The sequence below is a fragment of the Elephantulus edwardii genome, unplaced genomic scaffold (assembly GCF_000299155.1).
Source record: "Elephantulus edwardii isolate Elephantulus edwardi_28Jun2011 unplaced genomic scaffold, EleEdw1.0 scaffold00157, whole genome shotgun sequence".
NCBI classification, from domain to species: domain Eukaryota; kingdom Metazoa; phylum Chordata; class Mammalia; order Macroscelidea; family Macroscelididae; genus Elephantulus; species Elephantulus edwardii.
Window position 1 is genome coordinate 1598796 of NW_006399907.1, and position 26644 is coordinate 1625439.

At 37.0% G+C, this 26644-nt stretch overlaps 1 protein-coding gene across 1 annotated transcript in view; it reads right to left on the reverse strand.

Annotated features, from left to right (window-relative positions):
* ITPR2 (inositol 1,4,5-trisphosphate receptor, type 2) overlaps positions 1–26644 on the reverse strand; it is a 732333-nt gene that overhangs the window by 395173 nt on the left and 310516 nt on the right. The window contains exons 27-30 of the mRNA XM_006895058.1: positions 9302–9391; positions 9061–9186; positions 3431–3553; positions 2407–2607 (exon numbers count right to left, since the gene is read on the reverse strand). Of these exons, the coding sequence (XP_006895120.1) occupies positions 2407–2607; positions 3431–3553; positions 9061–9186; positions 9302–9391 (540 nt within the window). The remainder of the gene's footprint in view (positions 1–2406; positions 2608–3430; positions 3554–9060; positions 9187–9301; positions 9392–26644) is intronic.

Genomic DNA, 26644 nt, shown 5'->3' on the forward strand with positions numbered 1-26644 from the left:
AACTGGGGAGGAGGGTAGAGAAAACAGTGCAACAATGAAGGAATGAAAACCCAAAATCCCTGTAAATGTTCACTAAAACGAATAAATTTTTTTAAAAAAAAGCACAGAATAAAATACAGCCATTCTTAAATAGTGAGTCATCAAGCAAGAATATTGAGTCAAACACAATGCTCCAAAATCTGGAGATCCCATGTGTCATGTTAAGGCATCATCAGAGAATGGAAGTAGAAGCAGATATGGGAGATATAGGAAAATGAAAATATTCATAAAATAGAGGAAAAAATCAATATATAGAGGTTTTAGGAAGTAAATTTTCCTTTCTACATAATAATATAATCTTAATGTAGAGTGACAGCAAGTCACAATTTTATAACTCAGGCTCCTTATTGTTTTTCTATTGCCAGTTCCACTCTCCAACAAATTTTAGAAATTCAGGAGGAAACTATGACTTATACAATATGTTCTCTATTTATAGGGAGTTGATTCCATAGACCTTGGGGAATTGTGCTGCTCACCCAAAGGAGCTGCCTCTCTGGTGACCCGCATCCATCACCAGCTCTAAGGGAGAGAGTGGAACATTCTCCTCTCAAGGTATATACAGCCTCAGAAAATCACAGTGCATAGAGCACAGCTGATCCATAAGGTTTCCTTATTCTCCACCCACGGCTGTATTAAGTTAATATCTGACTCGCAGCGACCTTACATTGGGTGTTTGAGGCTGTAAATTGTTACAAGAGAGGCTGGCACATCTTTCTCCCATGAGCATCATGCTGTCTTTGTTAAGTATATTTAAATAAATAATGTGCTAAAATATATTGTCTTTGTTAAGTATATTTAAATAAATAATGTACTTAAATTTATAAGCCAAATTCATGGGTTTCAATTGAAAATGTTGATAAAGAAGATTGTTTATGTATAAAAAGTGTGCATTATATATTAGCTCCACATAATACAATATTACAAATACTTCTTTAAATATAGAAACACTTCATCAAAGAGTTTACAGACCTGTAATACATGTTTGAAATTTTATAGATTTTTTTAATTCTTTCCTGGGTGATCATAAATGAAAAAAAATCAAATAAGTCCCCACATATTTTGGCAACAATAACAACAAAACTTAATGTGAATGCACAAATTTATTTAATATCATATATTTAATAAATAGAACTTAAATTTTTTTAATCAATATTTTAAGAGAAAGGGAGTCAATCAAGGACTCATACTATATAAACATGGAAACCTCTCATTTTTAAATCATTTCCATTTCCCCAATGATTATTATAATCACTAGATTAACTGCTTGGTAGCAATAGATGAAGGCTGCCGTTATCCATCCAGCCCTCTAAGGAACCACTGGGTCACTCAGTAGTGACTTCCCCAAATGGGCTCAAGGTGCTCTCACCTCTTCAAGTACCTCACTGAACATCCAGCAAGTAATGTACAGGTAGATTTCATTCACGAACTTCAAAATGAAGTGGGCAAAAGAAAATGAGTACTTTATGCATTTTCCTTTAAATGTAAATCTTCTGCAAACAGTTAAATGTTTAAATGTCATAATAAACCATACTAAACTCATTAGCATCAAATCAGTTCTAATTCACAGCACCCCTCTGGTTTACAAACCATCCTGGGAGACAGCCTCATCATTCTCTAGTGGATTAGAGCACCTGGTGGATTCGAACCACCCACCTTTCTTTTAGTGGCCTAACAGAGCACTATTCTACCAAGGCTCCTTAAGTCACTAATAGGTAGTTTCTACTTATTAGGTTGATTCTTTTAAAAAGTCTGCTGAAATTAGTAGGAGACTTTACACATTGTCTATTTCAGGAATAAAAACCTTATGGCCTGGAAAAGAGCTTACATGTCTGTTTTGTTAAAAAACTTAAAAATATAAAATTTGCTCTTTTTTTCATAGGATTTTACTCATTGTTTAAAATATATTAATTTATTATTAAGGGAGGATCTTTTTAATAAAATTATAAAATCCTCTATTCTAAAACACTCTATAGTTTCACAAGATAGGGGAAAAAAACCCAAAAACCACACTACACAACAAATGCCTGTTTGAGCTCAAGTGTTGCTGTTGGTTTGTTATACCATCAAGGTGCAAGCAACTCAGAGCTGAACCTCCAGCAGTTTTCAGAGGTGGTGATTCACACAGCAGGTGACTACCCATCCTTCTCACATGGAGCCACTGGTGCATTCAAAGTATGTGCCTTTGAGTTGGCAGCACAACCCCTTTACCATAAAGCCAAAGAGCTCCTTAGTAATGATTTTCCTAACTTTGTAGCTAAAGGTGTGGTTGGGTTTTTTGTGGGGTTTTTTTCAGCCTAAGTAAGCAGAAAATACGTCTTTGAGCATATAACTTATGAGAAGTTGATAAAATGCAAACAATGAACATACCTCTGTCATTACCATATCCTGGCATTTCTTCACATATTTCCCATCTGCTTTTACAATCGTCTGCAAAAACCTCAGGTACTCCACATGGCGGCCGTGTGTCTCAATGCAGTGCACAAAGTGCTGCACGACCCGCTCACTGATTTCATTGCACAGATGGTAATTGTTCATGAAGATGTGCCTCATGGTTTCTGCTTCAAGAAGCTGAGCACAGAGGAGCAAGCCCTCGTCATTCGGATAAGATTGATTTTTCTGTTCTAAAGCATTTAGGCTCAGATCCCTGCTTGTGATCAGTTATTTATTTGATACAAAGCAATAGTGAGTTTTCACTGTACATCTTCTACAAAAGTCAATGAGATTATTAACTTAAAAAAAAAACCCTAAAAAACAAAAAACAACCACACCTGAACGCATAAGGGAATTTGATGGGAAAAGGAACTTACTATCACAAAACTCATCATGTTGCCAACATGAGAGTCATCTAATTAGCTAGTATTCAATTAGTTTTTCCTCAGTATCTGAAAAACAGTAACGAAGGACCAGAAGGAGTGAAATCTACCTTTGAATTTTACGTACTTTCTTACTTGTAGAATGATAGTTCTCTATTCTACCTTATTTTTGTCTCACATTACACTATAAACACACAATGTTCCCATTTATGGGTAAAACATTTAATTTTTTCAAATATCTTTAAATGTTTCCACAAAGGAACTAAAACATACTTTATTTGACATGGGCATAATGAGAACATTAAAACAGTTAAATTTTTTTCACTAATTTTATTCACACATTTATATATTTAGTGTCATAATATCAATTACAATTGATTAGTGCCATTTGTAACAATGGCCTGTTAAATCCTCACTTTACTCTATCATTTCATTCTACTCATCCATCCACTAAACCCTCCTGCACTGTATTTTTTTTCTTCTTGATCTTCCCTGATATTTCTCTTTGATTATCAGTGTTATAAAACAAACATATTGGACAGTCTAATATTAATATTCAAAGTCACTAAAATACTTACACCAGGAGTCAGAAACAAATTCAAATGTTTATGAAGAAGAACTTGATTCTGCGGATTTCCTCGACAGAAATTCTGCAGGAATGTGTGGGCTAGATTCATTACTTCATTCATCTTTTCATCACTCTGTAAATTAAAAAGCAATGTATAATACAGAGAAACAAATATAGAGGGGAAAAGATCTTAAAAATCTATAGTATTTACATACTTCAAATATAGTAAAAGTACTTTGAAAAATACATCCTTTCACATCTGTGCTCTTTCCCTCTGAAGCAGCTTTTTTGGGTGTTGTTTTGTCTATTCTCTTTCTGTGCTTTTCTGGCCCTCACCCAGTTTCTCCTCACTGTCCTCTTCTCTGTTTTCCAAACCTATTGCTTAGCTTTTTAGATCTCCTCCTCTATCTGTTCTGCTTCAGCATTCCTCTCTTTGTTTCATGGTGCACTATTTGCCACAATCTTTGTGATAATGTTGTTTTTCTATTCCTATTCGTAACTGCTTCTCCTCCTTCTCCTTCTCACATGGCAATCCACCACAGAGCTTCTACCTCTGTACATCTTAACAGAAGCATGATGCCTTATCTTTCTTCCATGGAGAAGCTGATGGGCTTGAAACTTTTACTTACTAAAACAACACAGAACACATTACACCATCAGGGCTGCCTCCAATTCTCTACAGGATTTTCTAATCCTTGCCCCTCTTATGCTTTTCTCTTTTCCAGGGTTTCTGTGCATCTAACTCTCCCATTTCTATTTCTCCACTTTCTAGTTCCATCTTTTCTCATATTTCTCTCCATCCTGCTGTTCTCTCAACATCTAAATACTACTCTCTACTTACTTGTCCTTCCTACTCTCCCTTCTCTCCACCTACTTTTTCTCTCTTCCTACCCTGTAAGAGTCTCTCCATTCACACATATGAAATTCTGTGAGTGTGTGCGTGTATACAGAAAGATATGAAATATAGAAATACAGATACAAAAAAAAAGAAAAAAAAAGAAATACAGATACAGAGAACAACCCCTCACTTTATTCTTTCCTCAGTCTCTCTCATCTCTCTTCTTACTTTGTCTCTCATTTTCAACTTTCTTTTTCTTTTCCTCTGTTTTCACCACTCTTGTATTAACCATTTCTATATATCTACATTCTTTAATACGTGTACTATTACAATGTCTAGGTGTCTTCTTTATTTGTTGTCTTTTTATTCTCTAATTTTTTTTATTTTATTATTTGTGTGTGTGTGTACTGATCTGACTGGTACAGGAGGAAATTGTCCCTCCTTTTCCGACAGAGCATCTGGTGGATTCAAACCGTGTACCTCTGGGATTGTAGTGCAGCTTCTTGCCACTAGGCCACCAGAGCTCCCCTTTGTTGTCATTTTTGAAAGTCCTATAATGTACTATAATATTTTAGTATAAACTAAAATGCTTCAATTATCTCAGTAGGAAGTTGAAGTCTCAAAGTTTACAAGTAATAGAAAGCTCTGTTCTTAGAAGTAGTCACCTAATAATATCATTGAAACCACCTAAAACTTTTTTTCAGTTTGATAGTCCCATTTGTTATGAGGTAATTTCCAGTGATGGGGGCTTGGGGGGTTGGGGAAATAGAAATACAGGTGAATAGTGAATGCTAATAAATTCACAAGAGAGCTCTGGTGGCCTTGTGATAAAGAGCTGCATTGTCAACACAAAGACACATGGTTCAAATCCACCAGCTGCTCCATGTGAGAAAGATAGGCAGTCTCATCCCATGCAATTTACTGCCTCTGAAAACCCACAGGATTATCAGCCATAGATCAGTTCTAACATGACAATACATAGAAATAACAATAACAACTAATTTCATTATTCTAAATTAATTTAAAGCTTTCTTTTTTTCTAGTCTAAATCTGTGGTTTATCCCAGTTGTAACTACACAGTCTAAAATAATCAATTGCTCTGTTTACTCATATTTAAAAGCAGGACTAATCAACTAGACAAATAAGTAAGAACAGTTTTAAATAAAGTTGATAAGACCTATTTTTATTTTTTAAAGTTCATAAGATCTTATTTCTAAATCCACTAACCCTTTTCTTCACTTATATTGTTCAGTGATAGTTAAAGTACATCACAGGTATTTAAATCACCAAATGTTCTCATTCTCATTGAAAATTTAGCCAGTGCAGAGAACATCTGTGTCAGGGATGTTTCTTTGAAACGCTAATCTTACTTTGTTGCTACTTCTGAATAATCTCGTTACTGACACTTGACAAAACCCACAGAGACAAATATAGTAGCAGAGTAGAAAATAATAAAATTAAGGAAAAGAGGAAGATAATTGATAGTATGACCAATAGTCATATTACAATGTCTCTTTTAAACCTATCTGGATAACAAAACTTATCCTTAAAAAAAACAAACAAACCTATATTCACTTCATCAGCTCATATATTAAAACTGTAGCAACACAGAAAAGATTAGCATGGCCCCTATGCAAGGATGACATGAACATTTGTGAAGCCTTCCATATTTTTTTTGCTTTCTGAATAACTTACAATAATTTAAAAATTAAAAAAATCTCACGATTTAGTAAAGTTATTCCTGCATGCAAAAGAAAATAAAAATACCCAGTTGCAGACTCATGGTAAACTCATGTATTACAGAAAAATACTTGGCCATAGGCTACTTCTGAGTACTGTCGAGTTGGAACTGATTCATAGATGACCCTCCAGCAGGTTTTCAAAGGCTGTAAATCACATAGGTGGAGGTAGTCCAGCTGGTGGACTTCAGCGGTGTTTCTTGGGGATTGCAGCATATCTTTTACCACTAGGCCACCAAAGCTCCCGATGGCACCACTTGATGGATGTAAATCACCAGCCTTCAGTTAATAATCAAACCTAAACAATCCATACGGACCATGTGGATTTACATATTTTAGATAACTAAGTTGGTCCATGTGTAGAACAATGGTCAAGCTCTCAATTACTAGCAAAAGATTAAAGATTGATTTGAATCTCCCCAAAAGTATCTCAAGGGACAAGACTAGCAATGTGTTTTTCAAAACAGCAAGGCCTCAAAAACCTTACTGGGTCTATACTGCACACACTGAAGGTTGAGAAGATTCAGCATTAACACAAAGCAATGAAGTACGAAGTAACAGAAAAGAGTTGGAGGCACCTCAGCATGGGAGTCCAACTTAGGCGGGGAGAGCAACGGGCATGGAGGGCTGGCACTCAAGAGGGAGGACAAGGATGTCTACACTGGAGAGTGTTAGAGCCTGAGGGAGATGCATGGAGCATCAACATGACACAGGGAGGTACACGACGCCATGAGCAGCAGCAGATACAGAAGATACACAGGGCATTTACCAAATGAAATGGGGGGAGACCCACAAAACTCAACTCAGAACTGATGTATAGCTTCCTTCCATTGGGATCATGAGGCTTTGAAATGCCTAAAAGAGACAGTTCATCATTCTCCCACTGAGTTGCTGATGGATTTGAACCACCAGATAGGTATGGTTGTGGGGTTAGCAAAACTGTTCCCTGTAAGTTATTTCACCAAAGTTCCCATTAGTCAAATAAGTACATTAAAGTTAAGAGGGGGCGGGGAGACAGGCTTCCTACTGTCCACTAATGGATATCCAAGACAGAAAAAGAGAAACAAGATGAGCCAGGGGTGATAGAACCAGAGATGTCAATATGAGTCTATAGTTTTGTAGAATTGATAGGAAATTAATTTAAGTTAATATATGTATTTCCTAGTTCTACCTTTTTAAAGGGTTTAAGAGCAGCAAAATCAAATTGCCCTCCAAAATAAATCGAAGCTACTTGAAGAAATTGCTAATAACAGAGTTGGAGCAGGGAGAACATAAAATGAATGTGGACAATTATGCCAGAAAGGAAAGAAGTTGGCAAAGAATGACAGACTGTGCGCAGGACAGAAATGCCAACTTGAAGGAGCTCCACTGGTCAAATCTGTGCAAATTTTGGAATCAAAACAAATAATGAGATTAGCCAGTTATCAACTATCAGATAAAATGAGAATTCACAAGTTCATAATGATAAAAATAAATTAATTCATAAAATGAAATTTTTTATAAAAACCTTATTTTTAGTTAGTTTTCCATGAGCCACTCTACAAGACATTTATTAATTATAAAGAGAAAATAAGTAATTCCACAATAGAGAAGTCTGGTAGACACCAATTTAAGCAGTCAAAGTAAATTCACCAATGCCGTGGATTTACACTGTCCCCAAACAATCACGTATGTTGTAGGATTTAAGTCCTAAATCTGTGGTTTTAATTCCATTTGGGAATTGGCCATTCTTTATTATAATCCAAAAGGATGTAGTGTATTTTTAAGTCAGTCATGTTTGCAATCTAAATACAACATATCAGGCAAAGAGAAGAAAACAGAGCAGAGGGAGACAGAGGTCAAACCACATAAAGATTATCCAGGAGCTGAATTTAGAAGCGGCTAAGACCTTCTTCCAGAGACAACAGAAAGAAAAAGTCTTTACCTACAGCCAGCATCTTGAATTATGACTGCCATCCTAAACTGTGAGAAAATAAATTTCTATTTGTTAAAACCCTCTGCTTGTGATATCTCTATTACAACAGCCACACAAAACAATCTATAATGTGGTAAAATAGAGAACTCAGCTTTACTTATGTCCTTGCAAAAAATCATACACAACTGGTTTTAACAAGGATGAAGTACCAGATGATCCCAAGTGAGGAATATTCTCCAAAACAACTAATGTGGACTTCAAAACTCAGTGTCACAAGAGTTCAGGGTTACAAAATTTTAGATATTACAAATAGACAGTGTGAATTGGAGAAAACTAAATGTGGCCTGAAGATGAGTGGAATTTCCCAGTCTGAAAGGCTATGGATATTTTTGTCAAGCTGTGAATTAGGGCTTCTAGAGTTCTTCCTAGCTTTTCTCTGAAGACTCTTCTAGTCTGGTTTTATTTTTAGGTCCCTGATCTACCTTGAGTTGGGTTTTGAATAAGGTGTGAGGTGTGAGTCTAGCTTAAGTTTTATGTAGATGCTTTTCCAATTATGCCAACACCATTTGTTAAAGAGACTGTCCTTTCTCCACTTAACTGACTCCATCTCCTTGCCAAAGATCAGCTGAACATAAATGGATGAGCTGACTTCTGGATTCTCAGTTCTATTCCATTGATCTATGTGTCTACTGCTGTACAAGTACCATGCTCTCTTGAGCTCTCAGTCACAGAAGGATAAATACTGCATAGCACTGCTGTTCTAAATTAGGGCAGACATGGAGGGAGTGGAGAGGGAAAGGGGAAGAGATCGATAGATAATGAACACTGCACTGGAACCGATGAGGGAAGGAACAGGTTCAGAGGAGTATATGATTATGCATTATATATACGAGAACAGACTGGAACAAGGCAGGGGTTGACGGAGAGAAGGAAGAGGAAATGGGGGGTAGAAAATGCAAAATAATGAGAATTTTTTTTAAAAAGTGTACTGGTAGGAAATATGCTCTGAAGTGATGAAGGATGCTGCATGTCAAATTGGCAAATTATTCTTGAACAGCTCTAGGAAAAAAATATTTATTTAGAATTTTCTGTATATTTGGGATGGCATCAAAATGAAAAGGTAAATTAAACAGTAACTGAGAACCCACCTTTTCATAGGGTATCTGCAGGAGGTCCAGCACCACTGAATGAGCACCCATGTTCTTCAGTAATCGCTGATGTTGATTTCGACACTTTTTGTTTTGTACACAGAGTTTACTTAGTCTAATAAGAATCTATAAAAGAGGATACAATATTAGAATAAATAAAAATACTAAATATCCTATGTAAGCAAAAATATTAAATGCCATGAAAATAAAAACCACACAAAAGCATTTTCCATCTGCTGACCTCCTTAACGATCCGGTAGTTGTTGCTTTTATTGCTGTCAATTTGAGGTTTCTTTGTTCCATCTTGCACTGGACTTAAAATGTTTGATTCCTAAAATAAACACAAATATGTCTTTTTGGTTTCTCTGTATATGTGTTCACAGATTTATTATAAGTGCAATAAACTTATTATTCAACTTAAATGTTGCTTTTAAACTCCTTTACTTTTTGCCATTAAAAATCATGTCGACATGAAAGAGTCACATAATTTGCCCCTGTTGTTGTGCTGGGTGTATGAAGTCAATTCCAAGTCACAGTGACCCTACAGGGCAGAGGGAAACTGCTTTACAGGATTTTCTTGGCAGGAATCACCATGGGAGCAAGTCCCTGGGTCTTTTCCCCCAAAGAGTGGCTGACAGGAATAAGACGTTGAGCCACAAGACAAGAGCTTACGCAGGGTGCTATCAGAGCTCCTTGTAAATAGCCAACAACCCAAAACAATCGAATTACAAGATAAATGGCTTTATTGTTGTTGGGTACTTTCGAGTCAGAACCAACCCACTGCTGAACTTTCAGTGGGTTTCCAGAGGCAATAAATTACACAGGAGAATACTGTCCGTCCTCTCCTGAGGAGCAGCTAGTACATTCTAACCACACACTTTTGGAATTGCAGTGCAGTTTCTTACCACTAGGCCATGAGAACCCCAAGAATAAATAAGTTAAATTTTAAAATAGAAATTATTATGCATAACAAATTACTGGGTATTTTTATGCTATATACATCAAATACACCATGGCTATAAGCATTAAACATGCACTGTCTGTATAGGAAGGGATCATTAAAAGACAGGAATGAAATACAGAAAGAATAAAAAGAGTGGAGGAGTAAGTAACAGCTGGACACATTTCAAGGAAGGAAGAAAGAACATTTTAACCCAAGGATTCAGTGCCAGGTTACCATGACATCCCTAAAAGTCATGACTTGGGGCCAGTTGAGCATTCAGAGAACCAAGAAAACGAAGGCAGAAAATGAAACCTAAATTAAAAATAACCCCTTAAATTGATTAAGCTTATTACGAATATCTGAAACATTAAAAGAAAAAAATTCTCTGCAGCAATTTCATAAAAAAATATAGACCGTTGTTGTTGTTGTTGTTATGTGCCGTCGAGTCGCTTGTGACTCATAGCAACCCTATGTACAACAGCCCTAAACTCTGTTCTGTCCTGTGCCAATCACACTGTCTCCGACACACCCATCTTGATTAGCCTAGTCACCGAATCAATCCACCTCACAGAGGGCCTTCCCCTCCTGTACCTGTCTTCCACCTTCCCAAGCATGATGTCCCTCTCCAAGGACCGGTCTCTCCTTACAACATGACCAAAGTATGTCAGATGAAGCCTCACAATCGTTGCCTCCAAGGAGCTGCCTGGTTTAACTCTCTCCAGGATGAATCTATTTGTTTCCTTAGTAGTCCTTGGTACCCTCAATACTCTACTCCAACACCACAGCTCAAAGGCATCAATTCTCCTTCTATTCTCCCCAGTCATTGTCCAACTCTCTGATGCATAACAAGTGATTGCAAAGGCTATGGCCTGTATCAGACGCACATTAGTCTCCAGAGAGACACTATTGCTCTTCAGTACTTTAGAGAGGTCCCTAACAGCAGACTTTGCCATCACAATACGGCTTTTAATTTCCTGGCTGCTGGTGCCAAGAGTGTTGATTGTGGAGCCAAGAAGACTAAAGTCGTGAACAATCTCAATCTCTTCATCATCCATCCTGATGCTGCCAATTGATCCAGTGGTGAGAATTTTTGTCTTCTTGACATTGAGCCTCAATCCATATTGAAGGCCGCAGTCCTTGACCCTCTGCAGCAAGTGCTCCAGGTCCTCCTCAGTTTCAGCAAGCAGGGTTGTGTCATCTGCATGACGCAGATTGTTGCTAGATCTTCCACCAATCCTGATGCCGCATTTCTCCTCATAGAGCCCAGCCTCCCGGATGATCGGTTCTGCAAACAGGTTGAAAAGGTATGGAGACAGGACACATGCCTGGCGTATGCCCTTCCCAATTTTGAACCATGCAGTGTTCCCTTACTCTGTTCTGATGACTGCCTCCTGGTCCAAGTATAAGTTTCGCATTAGAACGAGCATGTGTTCTGGGATTCCCATTCTTCTCAGAGTCAGCCACAGTTTGTAATGATACACACAGTTAAATGCCTCTGCATAGTCAATGAAGCACAGATAGATATGTATATTTAAAATATTACCTAGTGGTGTCACCATAAGAAAATAAAACATCAATTACAAATTTTTTTATATAGGAACATTCAATAACACTCTAATATTATATGAGAGCACTATTAGAAAAAAGCTAAAGAAAGGTTTATGCATAGAATCATTCTCCTATTGTTATAAGGGAGGAGAAAGGAAGGAGATAAGGATAAAAATTAATAAATAGATAAATGTGTATTAAGATACGAGAAGGAAAAGGCAATAGAGAATAAGTGAATGTTTATACATCATCAGTATTATGATTAGTGTTATGAAACAAAGTGTATATTAATTCTTAACTGAAGAACTAACATGCTTTGTAAAGTTTTAATTCAAATCAATGTTTTTGTTGTTGTTATGTGCACAAATCACAATAAAAAATAAAAACAAACAAAACTTCTCAGAACCTATGTCTCTGTGTCTGAACTCAACTAGAGTGTATGCATCTAAAATAAATAGAAGATAGGTTCCTTCCAACAAGAAAATCAGTCTAAGAAAATAGAGAAATTTGAAAATAAAGACCGTTACAGAGCAGAATTCACTCTCCAGAGAGAGAGAACAACTAAGGCTGAAGTGGCATTGTGAAGGAGGTCAAGTTGAAGTCAAAGTCTTGAAAAACAACAACTACTTAGTCAATATATAGAAGGTGTGAGTGAGTATAGGAATACTTGAATCACACTTTAGTCAAAGTTTATTCAGCAGAAAAAAAAAGTATATAATTCTAAGAACAAACAATGTGAACAGCATAAGAGTAAGCAATAGGGGAGAGGAGAGCCTCATTATTTCCCTGATTTAAAATATTAAGGTGAATGTCAAGTCAAGTGTGAGTTAAAATCATTCTAAATTCTTGACTATACTAGTATTAGGCTCTCAAGGACAAACGGGACCCAGTCTTAGCTCAGGAATTAACAACGGAACATGAAGCCAGTAATTGCTTTATTCATTCAGATTTATTTATACTACTGTCTTCTATGAAAAAAATCAATAAAAATGAAATTTAAAAGGAGTATATTCTTTCCTTGCTAGTTAAAAATATTCTAATGAACGATTTCAAGTAAGAGTGACCTAATCAGTTTTGCGGTTCCTCTATAAGCTCTTGTTTGTTCTCCTCACAAACACTGTCCAGCCTGAGGCTTCCAGTCTGAATACCACATTTACACGTAATTCCTGTCCCATTTTACTATTGTTTTTAGGTACCATCAAGTCAGAATCCACTCATGGCTGACCCGTCAAGGGATTTCCAAAGGATATAAATCCCACCCATCTTTCTCCCTCAGACTAGCTGATGTTTTCAAACTGTGTGCCTTTGAGTGGGAAGCTCACTTCCTTACCAATAAGCCATCTCTCCCATTTTACTAAGCACACGAAATTGTTCCACATGACTTTAGTATTATGTCTTCTTCATCTAAAATTTTCCAGTTATCACCTATACACCTCTCTGGCCTTCCCATCTATATCTCAGAGGGGGGAAAAATAATAATAAAAAATCATTTCTTCTTTCCAAAGTGAGCTTTTGATAGGTCGGTCATTTTAAAAAATACCATCACTGTTCCCCTGCCTGTTTCATCATTATTCCTTGAGCCTGTGCAGTTTCTACCCGCCCCCTAATTTTTTGGTTTTGCTGAAAAAGAAGGGCAAGTTGAGGCTATCCAAGTACTTTTCATTCTCCTGCCAATCCTGGGAAGTAGTTTTGACTTTCAGATTGTTGTTCTACAAAGTTTCTTAAAGAAATTAATTCTACACCATTCTAAAATTATGGTTATCACAAGAGTCCAGAATTAAGGCTGCATAGTGGAGTGTACTTGGGGTGGTGGGAGAAGTGCGGGGGTATTGTGTACCAGGGAGGTAGTTTTACTTTTCAAAGAGAGGAGCAAACTGGGGGCAGGGGGAGGGCTGGGCAGGCAGAAAAGTGCAACAATGAATTAATGGAAATCTAAAATCTCTGTAAATGTTAATTAAAATTAATAAAATAAAATTTAAAAAATTATGTTTATGGTCATAACTTACAATTATCAAAATTTTTTTAATCATTTAATTCTGTGGTCTGTTGCCACTTTTCTTTACAGATTTTCTCTTTGCTTTTTTAGTGAAATAATCCTCTCCAAGATTTCTTTTATCTCTCAGACTACTTTGGATCTTTAAAATAGTAGAAAAGGGTATTGGCCAGGGTCACTGAAAATAATCAAAGTCCTACTAAGTTAGACTTTAGAAGTTGTGTCATTGAAATGTCATAATAAACACTAGGAGGGAAATAAAGGCAATCCAACTTCCATTTTCAGTAAATAAAAAAGAAAGTGAGACATGGTCTATAAAATGTTTCATACTAGGGTGGCTTCTTAAAATTCATAAAATGAAATTGCAATTTATAGACTTTAGAGAAGCCAGTTTTAAAATAGAGAATACAACTGAAGTGTTTTAAGATGGAAACTGTTTCAATGAAGAGGAATTGGTGGTTAGAGAATGAGATAAATATGGTTTCTATTAGATAGTACAAGTAATTTAATGAGAAGGACAAATTAGAGAAGCTAGAAAAGTATGAAATTGTCATTTTCTGATAACAAAAGTGAAGGATTGAATGAAAAGGTTATGGTAGTGCTTTCTAGAATGATGATGCTTTTGTGTACCACAGAGTCGGAACCAACCCATAGCTGACTCTCTGGTAGGTTTTCAGAGTTAGGTAATCACTTGAGAGGATATGGCCCATCCTTCTACCAAGGAGCAGCTTGTGGCCTCGAGCCACGTGTCTATGGGACTGCAGTGTAACTTCTTACTGCTAGGCCACCAGAGATATTAAAAGAAAACCAGGTTCACACTAGAAATCAGAACCAAGTTATTGTTATTACCAAGTCTAGAGACCGACAAAACTCCTACAAGAGGACAAACTCTTTGATATATGCCACTTTAAGGAAAACAGTTAAAAACATAAGCAAAGATTTGCCAGATATGTTTAAGCCTATTTTATCAAACAATGACCTCAAGAAAAATCAGCTGTCTTGTTTTAAGAAAAGTAATCTCAGGCAAGATGTATTAGATTATACAAGTCAGGCTCTTCACACCAGCCCAGGGGAAGATGTAGGCAATTTTAAACTCCTAACTAGGGAATTATGAAGAATAATGATTTTAATTTAAAATTGCCAGCAGTCAACAATGGAAAGCAAGACTGGAGAATTCAATAAACCACCCCTTTTAATTTCAGAAAATAATTCAATATAATTAAACTGAACAAAAGCATTAACCCATAGAGCATCTGGATGACTTCAAATCATTGATCAGGGGAATTTAAGAAATATGTTAACTATACAACTACAGTTAAGTTGTGCTTTCTTATTTTGATGCCAGTTTGCTCCAAATAAAAATACTGATAAATACTTCCTTCAGAAATAATGGTAAGTAACTGTTCACAATGTATTTTGAAGAAAAAACCTGAGTTCATGTTAATGAAAATTAAAAATGTAGATGTGTAACTTTTGCAGTATCAGAGAAGATACAGATACCTATGTAATAAAACACTGTTCTCTTTAGAGTTGACATACAAATGATATGACAACACTGATGTAGAAAAATATGTCACTCTAAAAGTATCTGACAACAGAGCAAGGGAACACTTCATGGTTTAAAATTAGGAAGGGCATATGTCAGGATTGTATAGTTTTCCCTTATCTATTCAATCTGTATGGTGAGCAAATCATTCAAGAAACTAGATTCTTATTCAAGAAACTAGATTCTATGAAGAAGAATATGGCAACAGGATCTGAGGAAGACTCATCAACAAACTGCACTGCGTAGATGACACAATCTTGCTTGCTGAAAGTGAGGAGGACTTGACATACTGCAGAAGATAAAAGACGACAGCCTATATATGGATTGCATCTCAGCATCAAGAAGACAAAAATCTTTACTACTGGACTGATAGAAAACATCACGATACATGGAGAAAATATTGAAATTGCCATCAATTTCACTGTACTTGGATGCACAATCAACAACCTTGGTAACAGCAGTCAAGAAATAAGGAGACATAGTGCACTGAGAAGTCCGTTGACAGGACTGCTGAATTCCTAAGAAGTAATGATGTCCATTTTAAGACTATGGTTTGCGAGAATGAAGCCATGGTCTTTTCAAACACTTGTAATGCGTGTGAAAGCTGGACAATGAATAATAATGACACAAGAAAAATTGGTATCTTTGAGTTGTGGTGTTGGAGAGGAGCTGAATATTCAATATACCGCAAAAAAATCCAAACAGGTATGTACTGGGAAAAGTGCAATTAGAAGCTATGACGGAGGAACTTCATCTAACATATTTTGAAAATGTTGTTAGGAAAGGCTATACTTCTTGGAAATGTAGAAGGTAAGCAAAAGAAAGGAAAAACTTCAACCAGGTGGATTTACACAGTCCACTGCAGCAGTGGACTCAAGCGTATCAAGATGACGAGGATGGCACAAGAAAGGACAAGATTCATACCTGTTGTTAATAGATCCACTATGGCAATCAACATTCTTGGCACCAGCAATCAGGAAACCAAAGACAAATCTCACTGGGAAAATCTGTTGTCAGGGACCTCTCCAGAGCACTGAGAAGCAACAGTGTCAGTCTAGAGACTAAGGTGTAGCTGATCCAGGCCATGGTCTTTGCAACTTCTTATGCATCAGAGAGCTAGACAATGACTGAGGATGACAGAAGAAATCAATGCCTTTGAATTGTGGTGCTGGAAAAGAACATACCATGGAACCACCAATATAAGAAATAGGTCTGTCTTGGAGAGGGTAAAACCAAGTGTCTCCTTGGAGGAAAGGATTTTGAAGATCTGTCTCACATACTTTGGGCATGTGGCCACAAGGTATCAGTCCTTGGAGAAAGGACATCATGCTTGGAAGGGTGGCTGGAACAGTGCAGGAGAGAAAGACCCTGGATGAGATGGATTGATACAGTAACTGGGGTTATGGGGGTTGAAGTGTCAGAGTCAATGAGACTGGTTCAGGACAGGGCAGGTCTCAGAGCTGTTGTACAGAAGAGGGTCACTATGAATTGCAGTCTTGACTGCACATAACAGAAATAACAACACGAGTTGTACTTGACTGGACGGCACCTACCAACAAAAACAACAACAGCAAAAGTATTTGTACTTTAATTGTTTCCCATCATTCAGAAGAGCCTGAATTTATTTCCTCAGTGAAATAAATATGAGGGAGCACTGGTGACCCAGTGGTAAGGAGTTGTACTGCCCAAAGGCACAAGACACAAATGCACTAGCCGCTCTGTGGGAGGAGGAGGGGCAGTCCTCTGTTGTGCTATTTACAGGCTCTGAAAACATACTAGAAAGTGTGCTAGGAGTCAGTTCCAACTCAAAGGCACATAACAGCAATGGCCCATGGGAAGTTGCTGCTGCTGTTATTTGCCATCGAGTCACCTGCGACTCAAAGCAACCCTATGTACAGGAGCTCTAAATGCTGTTCTATCCTGTGCCAACCTAGCCATCTCAAACACACTTATTCCCACCTCTCCAGTCACAGAATCTATCCATCTCATCTAAGGTCTTTCTCTCCTTTGCTGCCCCTCCACTCTGCCAAACATGATGTCCCTCTCCAAGGACCAGTCCCTCCTTGCAACATGCCCTAAGTATGTCAGACGGAACTTCAAAATCCGTGCCTCCAACAAGCAGCCTGGTTTCACCCTCTCTAGAATGAAACCGATTGTTCTCCTAGCAGTCCATGGTATATTCAACACTCGTCTCCAGCACCACAGCTCAAAGGCATCAATCCTCTTTCTATCAACCCTATTCACTGTCCAACTCTCTGATGCATAGCACATAATTGTGAAGACTATAGCCCGGATCAGGCACACCTTAGTCTCCAGTCTGACGTCGTTGCTCTTCAGTATTCTTGAGAGGTCCCTCACAGCTGACTTTTCCAATGTAATTCTTCTCTTGATTTCCTGGCTGTTGTTACCAAGAGTGTTGATTGTGGAGCCAAGTACACTAAAACTGCTAACTATCTCAATCTTTTCACCATCCATACTGATGCTGCCAATTGGCCCAGTGGTGAGAATCTTTGTTTTCTTGATGTTGAGCTTCAATCCATATAGGAGGCTGCAGTCCTTGACCTTCTGCAGCAAGCACTTCTGGTCCTCCTCAGTTTCAGCAAACAGGGTTGTGTTATCTGCATAACGCAGGTTGTTGATGACTCTTCCACCAATCCTGATGCCACATTCCTCTTCGTATAGCCCAGCGTCTTGGATGATCAGTAGTTTGGTTAAATTATACTATAAAGGCAGCTAGATTTTTAATATCCTAGTTAAGTACCATAACATAAAGCATCAGATTCAAAAATAAGATAGCAAGAAAAGTCTAGAAATTGATAGCAGAGTTCTAAGCAGAGTGTCAAAAATAAATATATAAACAAATTATGGTTCTGAATACATTGTTTTTCTTTTTTCTTTTATGCAAGGAAATTCACTACAGTCAACAGAAAAAATTATGAAGGAAAATAATTTTCTTTTATGCAAGGAAATTCACTATAGTCAACAGAAAAAATTATGAAGGAAAATAATATTGCACTAATTATATGGTGAACTAGATATTGATGCCAATTAATAGGGATCCAGTTCCTTGATTTTGGCAGAGGCAATCACAATTTAAAAATAGAACTTTCCAAATCGTACAGTGTTGGGCTGCCCACATCTGCAGCTGCACCATTAAAATAGCTCAGAGCATGTCTTCTATTTATCCACACCCCACTGAGACTAAAGAAGGTCCTTCCTGAGCAAAACTGCCAAGTCAGCAAGACTATGAGACAGCCTGCTCTCCATTTGTATCTCTAGTCTTTCCTTCCAGTAACCACCATTCAATCCAAGTAGTAATATCACCTACCCTATCGCTACTTCAAGGGTTAAGGGCCTACTTATCCTTTTCACGCTTCCCTCCAATATATGAGGGGAAAGACTAATATTCAGTCACTTACCACTACTTGACCAATAATATGGATAACAATTTACTTGAAGCTCATTTTATGTTACCTTGTCCAGATAATTGAGTAATCTCTCTGTGAAATGAGGAGGTATTTCTTTTCTTTCAGAAACTATTATCATGCATGAGTCATTCCAGAGACTTTACAAAAGAAGTTACAAAATTCCTAAGCCTCCTTATCTGGCACTACATACCAAACGAATAGTGACTTTCAGGCTGACAGCTTCAGCTTCCCTGGTAGGTCTCAAAGCTTCTTGAAGAGTTTGGCCAAAATCTACAATGGAGAGAAGATACTGTCTCTCCAACAATAGTCACTTCCCTCCAGGAATCCTCCAGGTGAAAAAACCAAGTCCCCTCTTAACATTATTCCAAACCTGTTTTCCTTATCTTTTCTCATCTGAGACAGTATCATTTATTTATTTTATACTATCAAATATTTATTTATTTATTTATAACTCAAGTAATTTTAATTGATACTATGTTTAATCTAATAATATTAAGTAATTCTCATTGCCTAGTGGCAAGATGCTGCACTGCAATTCTGAAGGAACATAATTCAAGGGTACAAGCCGCTCCATGGGAGAGGGACGGGAAATTTTCGCCCAAGCAATTAACTGTCTCTGAAAACTTGCCAGAGGGTCAGCTATGGGTCAGTTCCAACTCAACAGTACAGAAAAACCAACAATAATCAAATATTGTAGAAACCACATAAGTAAATAAAAAATATTGCAAATCTCCTTCCGCATTTGCATCTCTGGTACTATTGTATCACTATAAAATGAGTGACAAAAATGCATTTGTGTGCCACTGTAAAGCATCCTCTTTGTTCACAGAGATCTAAGGAGAAGCTAGACATACACTAATGACAGGTGTATTCAATATAAAATAACTGCTTTCATAAGAATTCAATAGGACCTGTATACCAGAAATTTAATGATTCAACAATAAAACTGCCACCAAGGTGACTGCAATTGATGGAGACCTTACATGTGACAAGAGCAGATCTATGCTGCTCGGGCTTTAAAAAGGTGTCCAGTATATATAAAAGTAAGAAAGGATAGCAATATTTTATCCAATAAAATGGCAAATAATAACAAAGCATAGCACAGGAAATTAAAATAGCACCATAATAGAGCCCTTAGAGGATGCATTTGATAGCTGAAATGTTAAGAACATTTCACTGGTCACAATTTATTACAGCACTCTCTGATGTGGCTGAAGAGGGAAGTTATGCATGTCATGTGCCATAAGGAAGAAGCCTAGCCATCTTTTAGGTTTATTTTTTTTAATAAGTAATCACTACAAAAATTTCAATGCCTGGTCTAAACATAGGTGTGCTTTGGATGAACTGATCTTACTTTCATTGTAAGCCACTCACAGAGTCTTAAAAAAACCAGCCTCTATAAAAACTTACATTTGCTGACAATCTATTTTGAATGAAGAACAAATAGGAAACAAAAAAAGAAAAGGGAGGGAGACTGCAGAGAAAGGCTAAGGCAATTGTTCTTTAAAGCATGGAGAAAAATAGAAAACTTATGAGAAAAAAGAAGAACCTAGGCTAGAAGACAAAACAGAAAAGATTTTTATGAGGATAATTCAAAGAAGTTCAGAAGTATACACATTATATTTAAGCCTCTGCAGTACAACAAAACTAAATTAGGTAAAAATAAGTAGCATTTGGCTAAAACCCAAAAATTTTATTTTCAAATGTACTGTGTATGAAAGGAATTACTGCCTGGTATCCAGGTGTTCATAGTGTCGCTAAGAATCATGTGCAACTCGACAGCATTTAACAACAATAACCCATGTGTATTAGGGAAACCATGGTGGACTCCCTGGGAAGCACTTGTGGTCTGGCGGTAAGAAGCTGCACTGCAATCTCCAAGGCAAAGGATTTGAATCCACTAGCTGCTCCACAGGAAAAAGCATGGGCAGTGTCCTCCTGCGTGATTTACTGTCTCTGAAAATCCATTCGAGATTCAGCTGTGAGTTGCCTCCAACTCAATGGCACAGGACAACAACATGGTGCCTTAGTAGTTAAGGCACTTGGAAGGTCAACTGTTCAAACTCACCAGCTACTCTGTGGTAGAACGATGTCGTGATCTGTTCTCATAAAGATCACAGAACTGAAAATTCTATGGGGCAGGTCTACTCTAACAAGCACACTATGAGTCAAAAATTATTCAATGGCAATGATTGTTTTGTTTTGACACATGTAACAATGACCTTCAGTAGTCATCAGATAGATAATCAGGAGTATGTAGTGCGAAATAAACAAGCATATCTATTTATACAATATTATAAATTTTCATTATAAATATTATTTAAAATATATAAAATATTTATACAATATTATTATACAATATTAAACAAGTATATTAATACAATAAAGTCTAGGATAAACATAATAAATGAGGGCAATAAAATGCATTCCATAAAAGGAAAATTTAAGAAAACACTGATGGATAAAAATTCTTTGTGCAATCACCAGAGCATTCTCCAAGAGTTAGGTTAAATTTCAAGATTCAGCCTAAAATACATACATCTTTCTGTATCAGGCAATGTGGGTTAAACACTCTAACAGTCAGTGTGTCAAAAATCAGGCAATCAATAGCAACTTATGCTGAAGAAATCAAGTTTATGTTGAACTATATTCCCACTGCACAAAATCAAAGTAGCGACAGTTGAGATAGCATACTCTCTTTCATAATATCCTTCTGAAGGGATCTGCCTCCTTGTTTGCTTCATGAAAGAAATATGACCTGAAGGAGTTGGAAAATGATGGAGTAAGTTCTTCTTAGAATAGAGTCAAAGAATATGGAGGTGACAGAAAAACCATCAGTGGATCTACATACATAGAGAAAAAGGAAGTGAGGAAAGGAAAGAGGGATGCCCAGATAAGAAGAGTAAAAAAGGAAATAACTTATTATCTTAATAAAGGAATCTGTCAGATAAAACTGAAATGCCCAAGAGGAAAAGTAATACTAAAAAAGACTACCAAAAGCTCCAAACTGAGAAGATTGTGTCATTCTCAGTAAAATGAAAACAATCAAGGAATAATATGGAAGGAAATAAATATATTAAACAAACAAACAACAACAACAAAAAAAGGCAGATGTAATGTGTAAGTGGTCAAGCCTGACTTCTACCTGTTTCATAAAGGGGAACTATCCCTATCAATTATATCCATTATACAAATTGCCACATAATCAGACAAGCCACCCATATGCTCCTGAACTTATTTTTACCAAACACTAGGAGAGGCAAAGAATATCTCATAACACAAGTCCAGATTTAGTCCAGCAGTCCTAAACTGGGTTAACATAGCACAAAGATTAACAGAAAGATACAATTCTTCAATTAGTGAAAGTCCAGGTATAGTTCAACAGCACAAATTCAAGAAACTTCTGGTTTCCTGAATCATTCAGCAAACTTTATCTCAGAGCAATTATGAGTCAACTTTTCCTTCAATCATTCAGCAAGCGAAACCTTTAACTATGGCCTATATCTCCAGGGTTCTTCTGGTTACACCTTGTCACAGTCTCTTCACAGCAGCGCCACAATCTCTTCATCCTCTTTCCATCACCATCACAAACGTCTCTCATAGTGTAGAAAACAATCTCATATTGGTCTCACAAGCTGTTAATGATTGTCAAGACCAAGTGTCCACAATTAGGGTAGTTAGAGACCATGCTCCCCACCCCCACCCCAAGCAGGGGCTAACTCAATGGCTGAAAAAGACAGTTTTCAAAAGTCCTAACACCTCAAGCATATTTAAAATAATTCTAGAAATAGTAAGAAATAATATCTCCCATATCACGTAGACCTTTTTATGGTTGGTGTCTTTCAACAATGCTTTGGATGACACAGAAGCATTATGCAGCATGAATAAGGAAGAACTGTTCAGAAAAAGAGGAAAAGCAAGGCATGAGTTCCTATGCTTCCATTATCCCACAAAGAGGTGTCAGGATGCTTCAGTGGGAAGCAAGTGAGGTCTAAATTTAGGGCTAATTCTCTGGAACTAACTTCTTTTAAGGCAAGTCTGATCAAAGTCTTATCAGTGAACAAACACAAAATACTTAGAAGCAAGCAGTTTGGACTTGAAAAGCCTATACTGGAATTGTTTATCAACTATATTTAACTCCAAATTACTGCTGCAGAGTCAGAATTAACTCACAGATAACCCTCCAGTGGATTTTTGAAAGCTGTAAATCACACAAGTGGAGCCTGTCCAGCATTGTCCAGGGGGTCTGCAGAGCAAGGGGACATGACTTAAGCACAATTCCCTCCTGACAGTGCCACTAGAGCTCTCTACATCAAACACTGTTGTCATTATTTATATCAAAACCAACTGATAGCTGACCCACCAGGGGGTTTTATAGAGTCAATTAATTGCTTGGGAAGTGATCTTTCTCCTGTGGAGCAGATGATGGATTGAAACTACATGCCTTTGGGTTGGCAGCACAACTCCTTACCACTTAGCTACCAGAACTCCCTATCGGGCCCAAAACAACCAATCACCTGCTGGTGGGAATAAGTCATAAATCCCAAGAGAAGTTGAACTAGGGTGCAGTATTTGGAGAAGGCATCCACTCCCAGGCTAAGTTACTTTGATATCTAAGCAAACCCAGAATAACCACTAGGGAAAGGTTCCATTAACTTTTCAATTTCCTATTGTTGGGGATAAGTCATGAAACCAATAAAAATTGCACTAGGGTACTGTATTTGAAGGAGGCATCAACTCCCAATTCCAGTTACTCTGATGTCTAGGCAACCCAGAGCGACCTCTAGGACACATTCCATTAACTTCCCTCTTTCCATCACACAACCATTTAAATGAATGATCAGACATTCTCTGTATTATATATTATGGAGCAAGATGTGTATGAATGATTGATTTAAAAACCTAATATGCTTTTTCAACTTTCACCAAAATCACACACAGAAAAATTTTAAAAGAACAAAATTTCATGAAATAAAAGCAAGAACATGAATCTAGACTAGATGGATATTTTAAAATAACCAATAAAAACCTAATCTAGTAAAACTGAAGCAGATGTTTCAAACATAATGCTTTAAATCGCTGAGAGAAAAGTAGTATTTTTAAAAAGCAGCCACACCACAAATGCAAGAGTATATAAACATCGATATAGAACCTAATACAGCCACAGGCATAGGAACCAAATTGTTGTAAATAAAAACTCAAGAGAACCAAAATAAATCACATTAGAAGGAACTCCTCTTAGACACATTGCTATGTCCAAATGACCTGCTTCTCAAACTTGAACATGGAGGTGGATAAGCACAAAGGCCAATCCTGACTTAACCCACTCAGATATGGCTCCCTGTGATAATCTCACCTTCCTATTTTTAGAAGTCAACAAGTATTTGAATGTGATGAGTTGGTAACTGTTCCTAATGCTGCTGACATTGTCAACTTGTTACACTAAAACACTGAAGCTTTCAGAAATGGTGGTGCAATCTTCTAATATCTTTGAAGATGATTTTAATAAAGAGAAGCACAAAGATAGACAATGGATAATAAAGTTCATGGAAGCTAAACATATAATAGATTTACAAGAGATGAATCCCATTATAATCCCTGTTTAGAAGAGATCAACTACAGTATTGGGGTAATATTAGATCATATGTTAAAATTTACCAGTGTTAGTAGATAAAATGTCAATTCACATTCACTGTCCGGAGAGTTTGGAGAACTTGCCACTACTAAAACGAAGAATCGCTTTAACATTATCAGGTCTTCTTCTATTTAAGTAGGCACAACGCTGGCCCATTCTGAACTGTTTGAACACAATGTCCATCTTCTGTATTTAGAGTCTTCGTAAGGATTTAACAAAGGATTTAACAAAGGATTACTCTTTTTATTGTTACAGTTTTGTCTACTACTGGCTGTGTCCACTGGTCACTATCAGCAGCTCCTGGTTCACAGCATACTATAGTCTTTGACTGTGTGCAAATAATTGTAATTTTTCACTTTTTCCCTTTTTAATCCATTATAAACTTTCCATCTTCCACCTATTTGTGCACAAGTCTACTGCCACCTCCTGAGTTCACATTTTCATCTCCTCAAACCAAAACAACTAGCTGGACATTAGACACTCAGCTGGTTCTCCACTTTGAGTCTGTTGTTCTTCTACTCCATCCTGGTTTTCCAAGATAGTGTAAAACAATTCCCAAAAACCTTCAATCATCTTCAAACATTGGCAATGTCTATAATTTTAAATGTTGTTGTTGGGTGCCTTTGAGTCTACTACAACTCAAAGTAACACTATGAACAATTGAAAACTTTCCCTTCCTTACACCATGCTTAAATCTATTTTAGCAGCTGCTGTGTCCATTCACCTCCTTAATAGCATCCTTGCCTTTGGCTGACATTCTGTCGTTCCCAGCATGAGGTCTTTTAACAAAAATTGGCACCTCCTGATTACATGTTAAAATTATGTGAGATGAGTTTCACCATCTCTGCCTCCAAAGCCCATCCTTGCATTTCAAATGCAAATTGCTTATTTATGTGGAATGCTGGTTTGCTTGGTATTATTCTTTACTACGTTGTTGTTGTTGTTGTTGTTTTATTGTCCAGTGCTGTTAAGTCAGTTCTGACTCAGCAACCCTATCAACAACAGTCCTGCATCAAATCTTCCCAAGTATTCCACAGTGGCCACCTCAATGCCTCTTAAGTGAATTCTTTCTCAAGTAGACAGGCCCACACTGACCTCTCCTTTATCTGGACTGCACTATCCAGTACTTAACTACATATATTGTCATACACATGCCCATTTTCTGATCAGTCTTTGAAGGCAGAAGCTATGTTTGAAACACCAGATTACATTCCACACATCAGATTTTAAGAAAGAAATTAAGAAAATCTATAGAGTGTTCAACGCTAAGCATTATATGCAAAGTTCTGAAACAGCACATTAAGCATCACATTATTAAAATAAGAAATATTTAACTTCAGAAAATTATGACAGCAATTAAGTATGCAAAGTTCAGTCATGTTCCATGTTACTTCAAACTAACATTAGTAAATATACATTACAGAAACAAACACATGGGCTCAAAATAAAAAAGAGCTTTCCACTGTCAATAGCTGACAAAAATATAATAGAATTTAAGTGCAGTGTATCCACCAGAAACATAAAATCTAAAAACTGCAAACAAATGATCTCTTTAGAGACAAAATAAAACAAATGGTAGCCAAAACTAATGGGAAAATTATAAACATTTTAGAGTACAAATCAAACACTGGATTCCTGAGGATTCTGAAGACAATTGTTGTATGTGGCACAGAGTCTAAACTGATTCATCATTCACACATCAGTGGATTTTCAGAAGCTATAAGTCACATGAGAGGAGACTGTCCATCTTTGTCCTGTGGAGCAAGTGACATATTCAAACTACCTCCCTCTGGGTAGACAGTACAGCTCTTTACCACAAGACCACCCAAGCTCCCTCTGAAGACAGTGACTTCTTGACACACACGATGGCACATAACAACAATAACAACACAAACACACACAGTAGACAAAGAGAGAAGACAGGTAAGTGTGGATCCTAGTTATGGGGAAGGTATAATTATAAACCCAGACAGAGATGCATAAATATCTAACGACTGTTGTTAGATACCATCATGTCATTTCCAACCCATAATGACCATACATACAGGAAAATTACAAGCAAAGGTGCAGTCCTTTCACCATCCTAAGAGCACTACCATGTTTGAGCCCACTATAGCAGGGAATGTGTTAATCCAGCTCATTGAAGCCTTCCTCATTTTTCCTAACTTCACTAAGCACAACATTCTTCTCTAAAACCTGGTTCTTCCAGATAATATGTCCAAAGTGCAAGAGATGAAGTCTTGTCATCTTCACTTTTAAATAGCATTTTTGCTGTGCTTATTTTAAGATTCTTTTTCCTGGCAGTCCATGATACATTCAAAATCGTTCATCAACATCAATTCCTCTTTAGGTTTCTATGTACTGTCCAGCTTTCCTATTCCTCTGACGCAATGGGAACTAACATGGTTTTAGTCAGGGGCATGTAATTTAGTTCTCAAAGTGACATCTTTGCTTATTAACATTAAAAAAGGTCTTTTTTAATATTTTAATT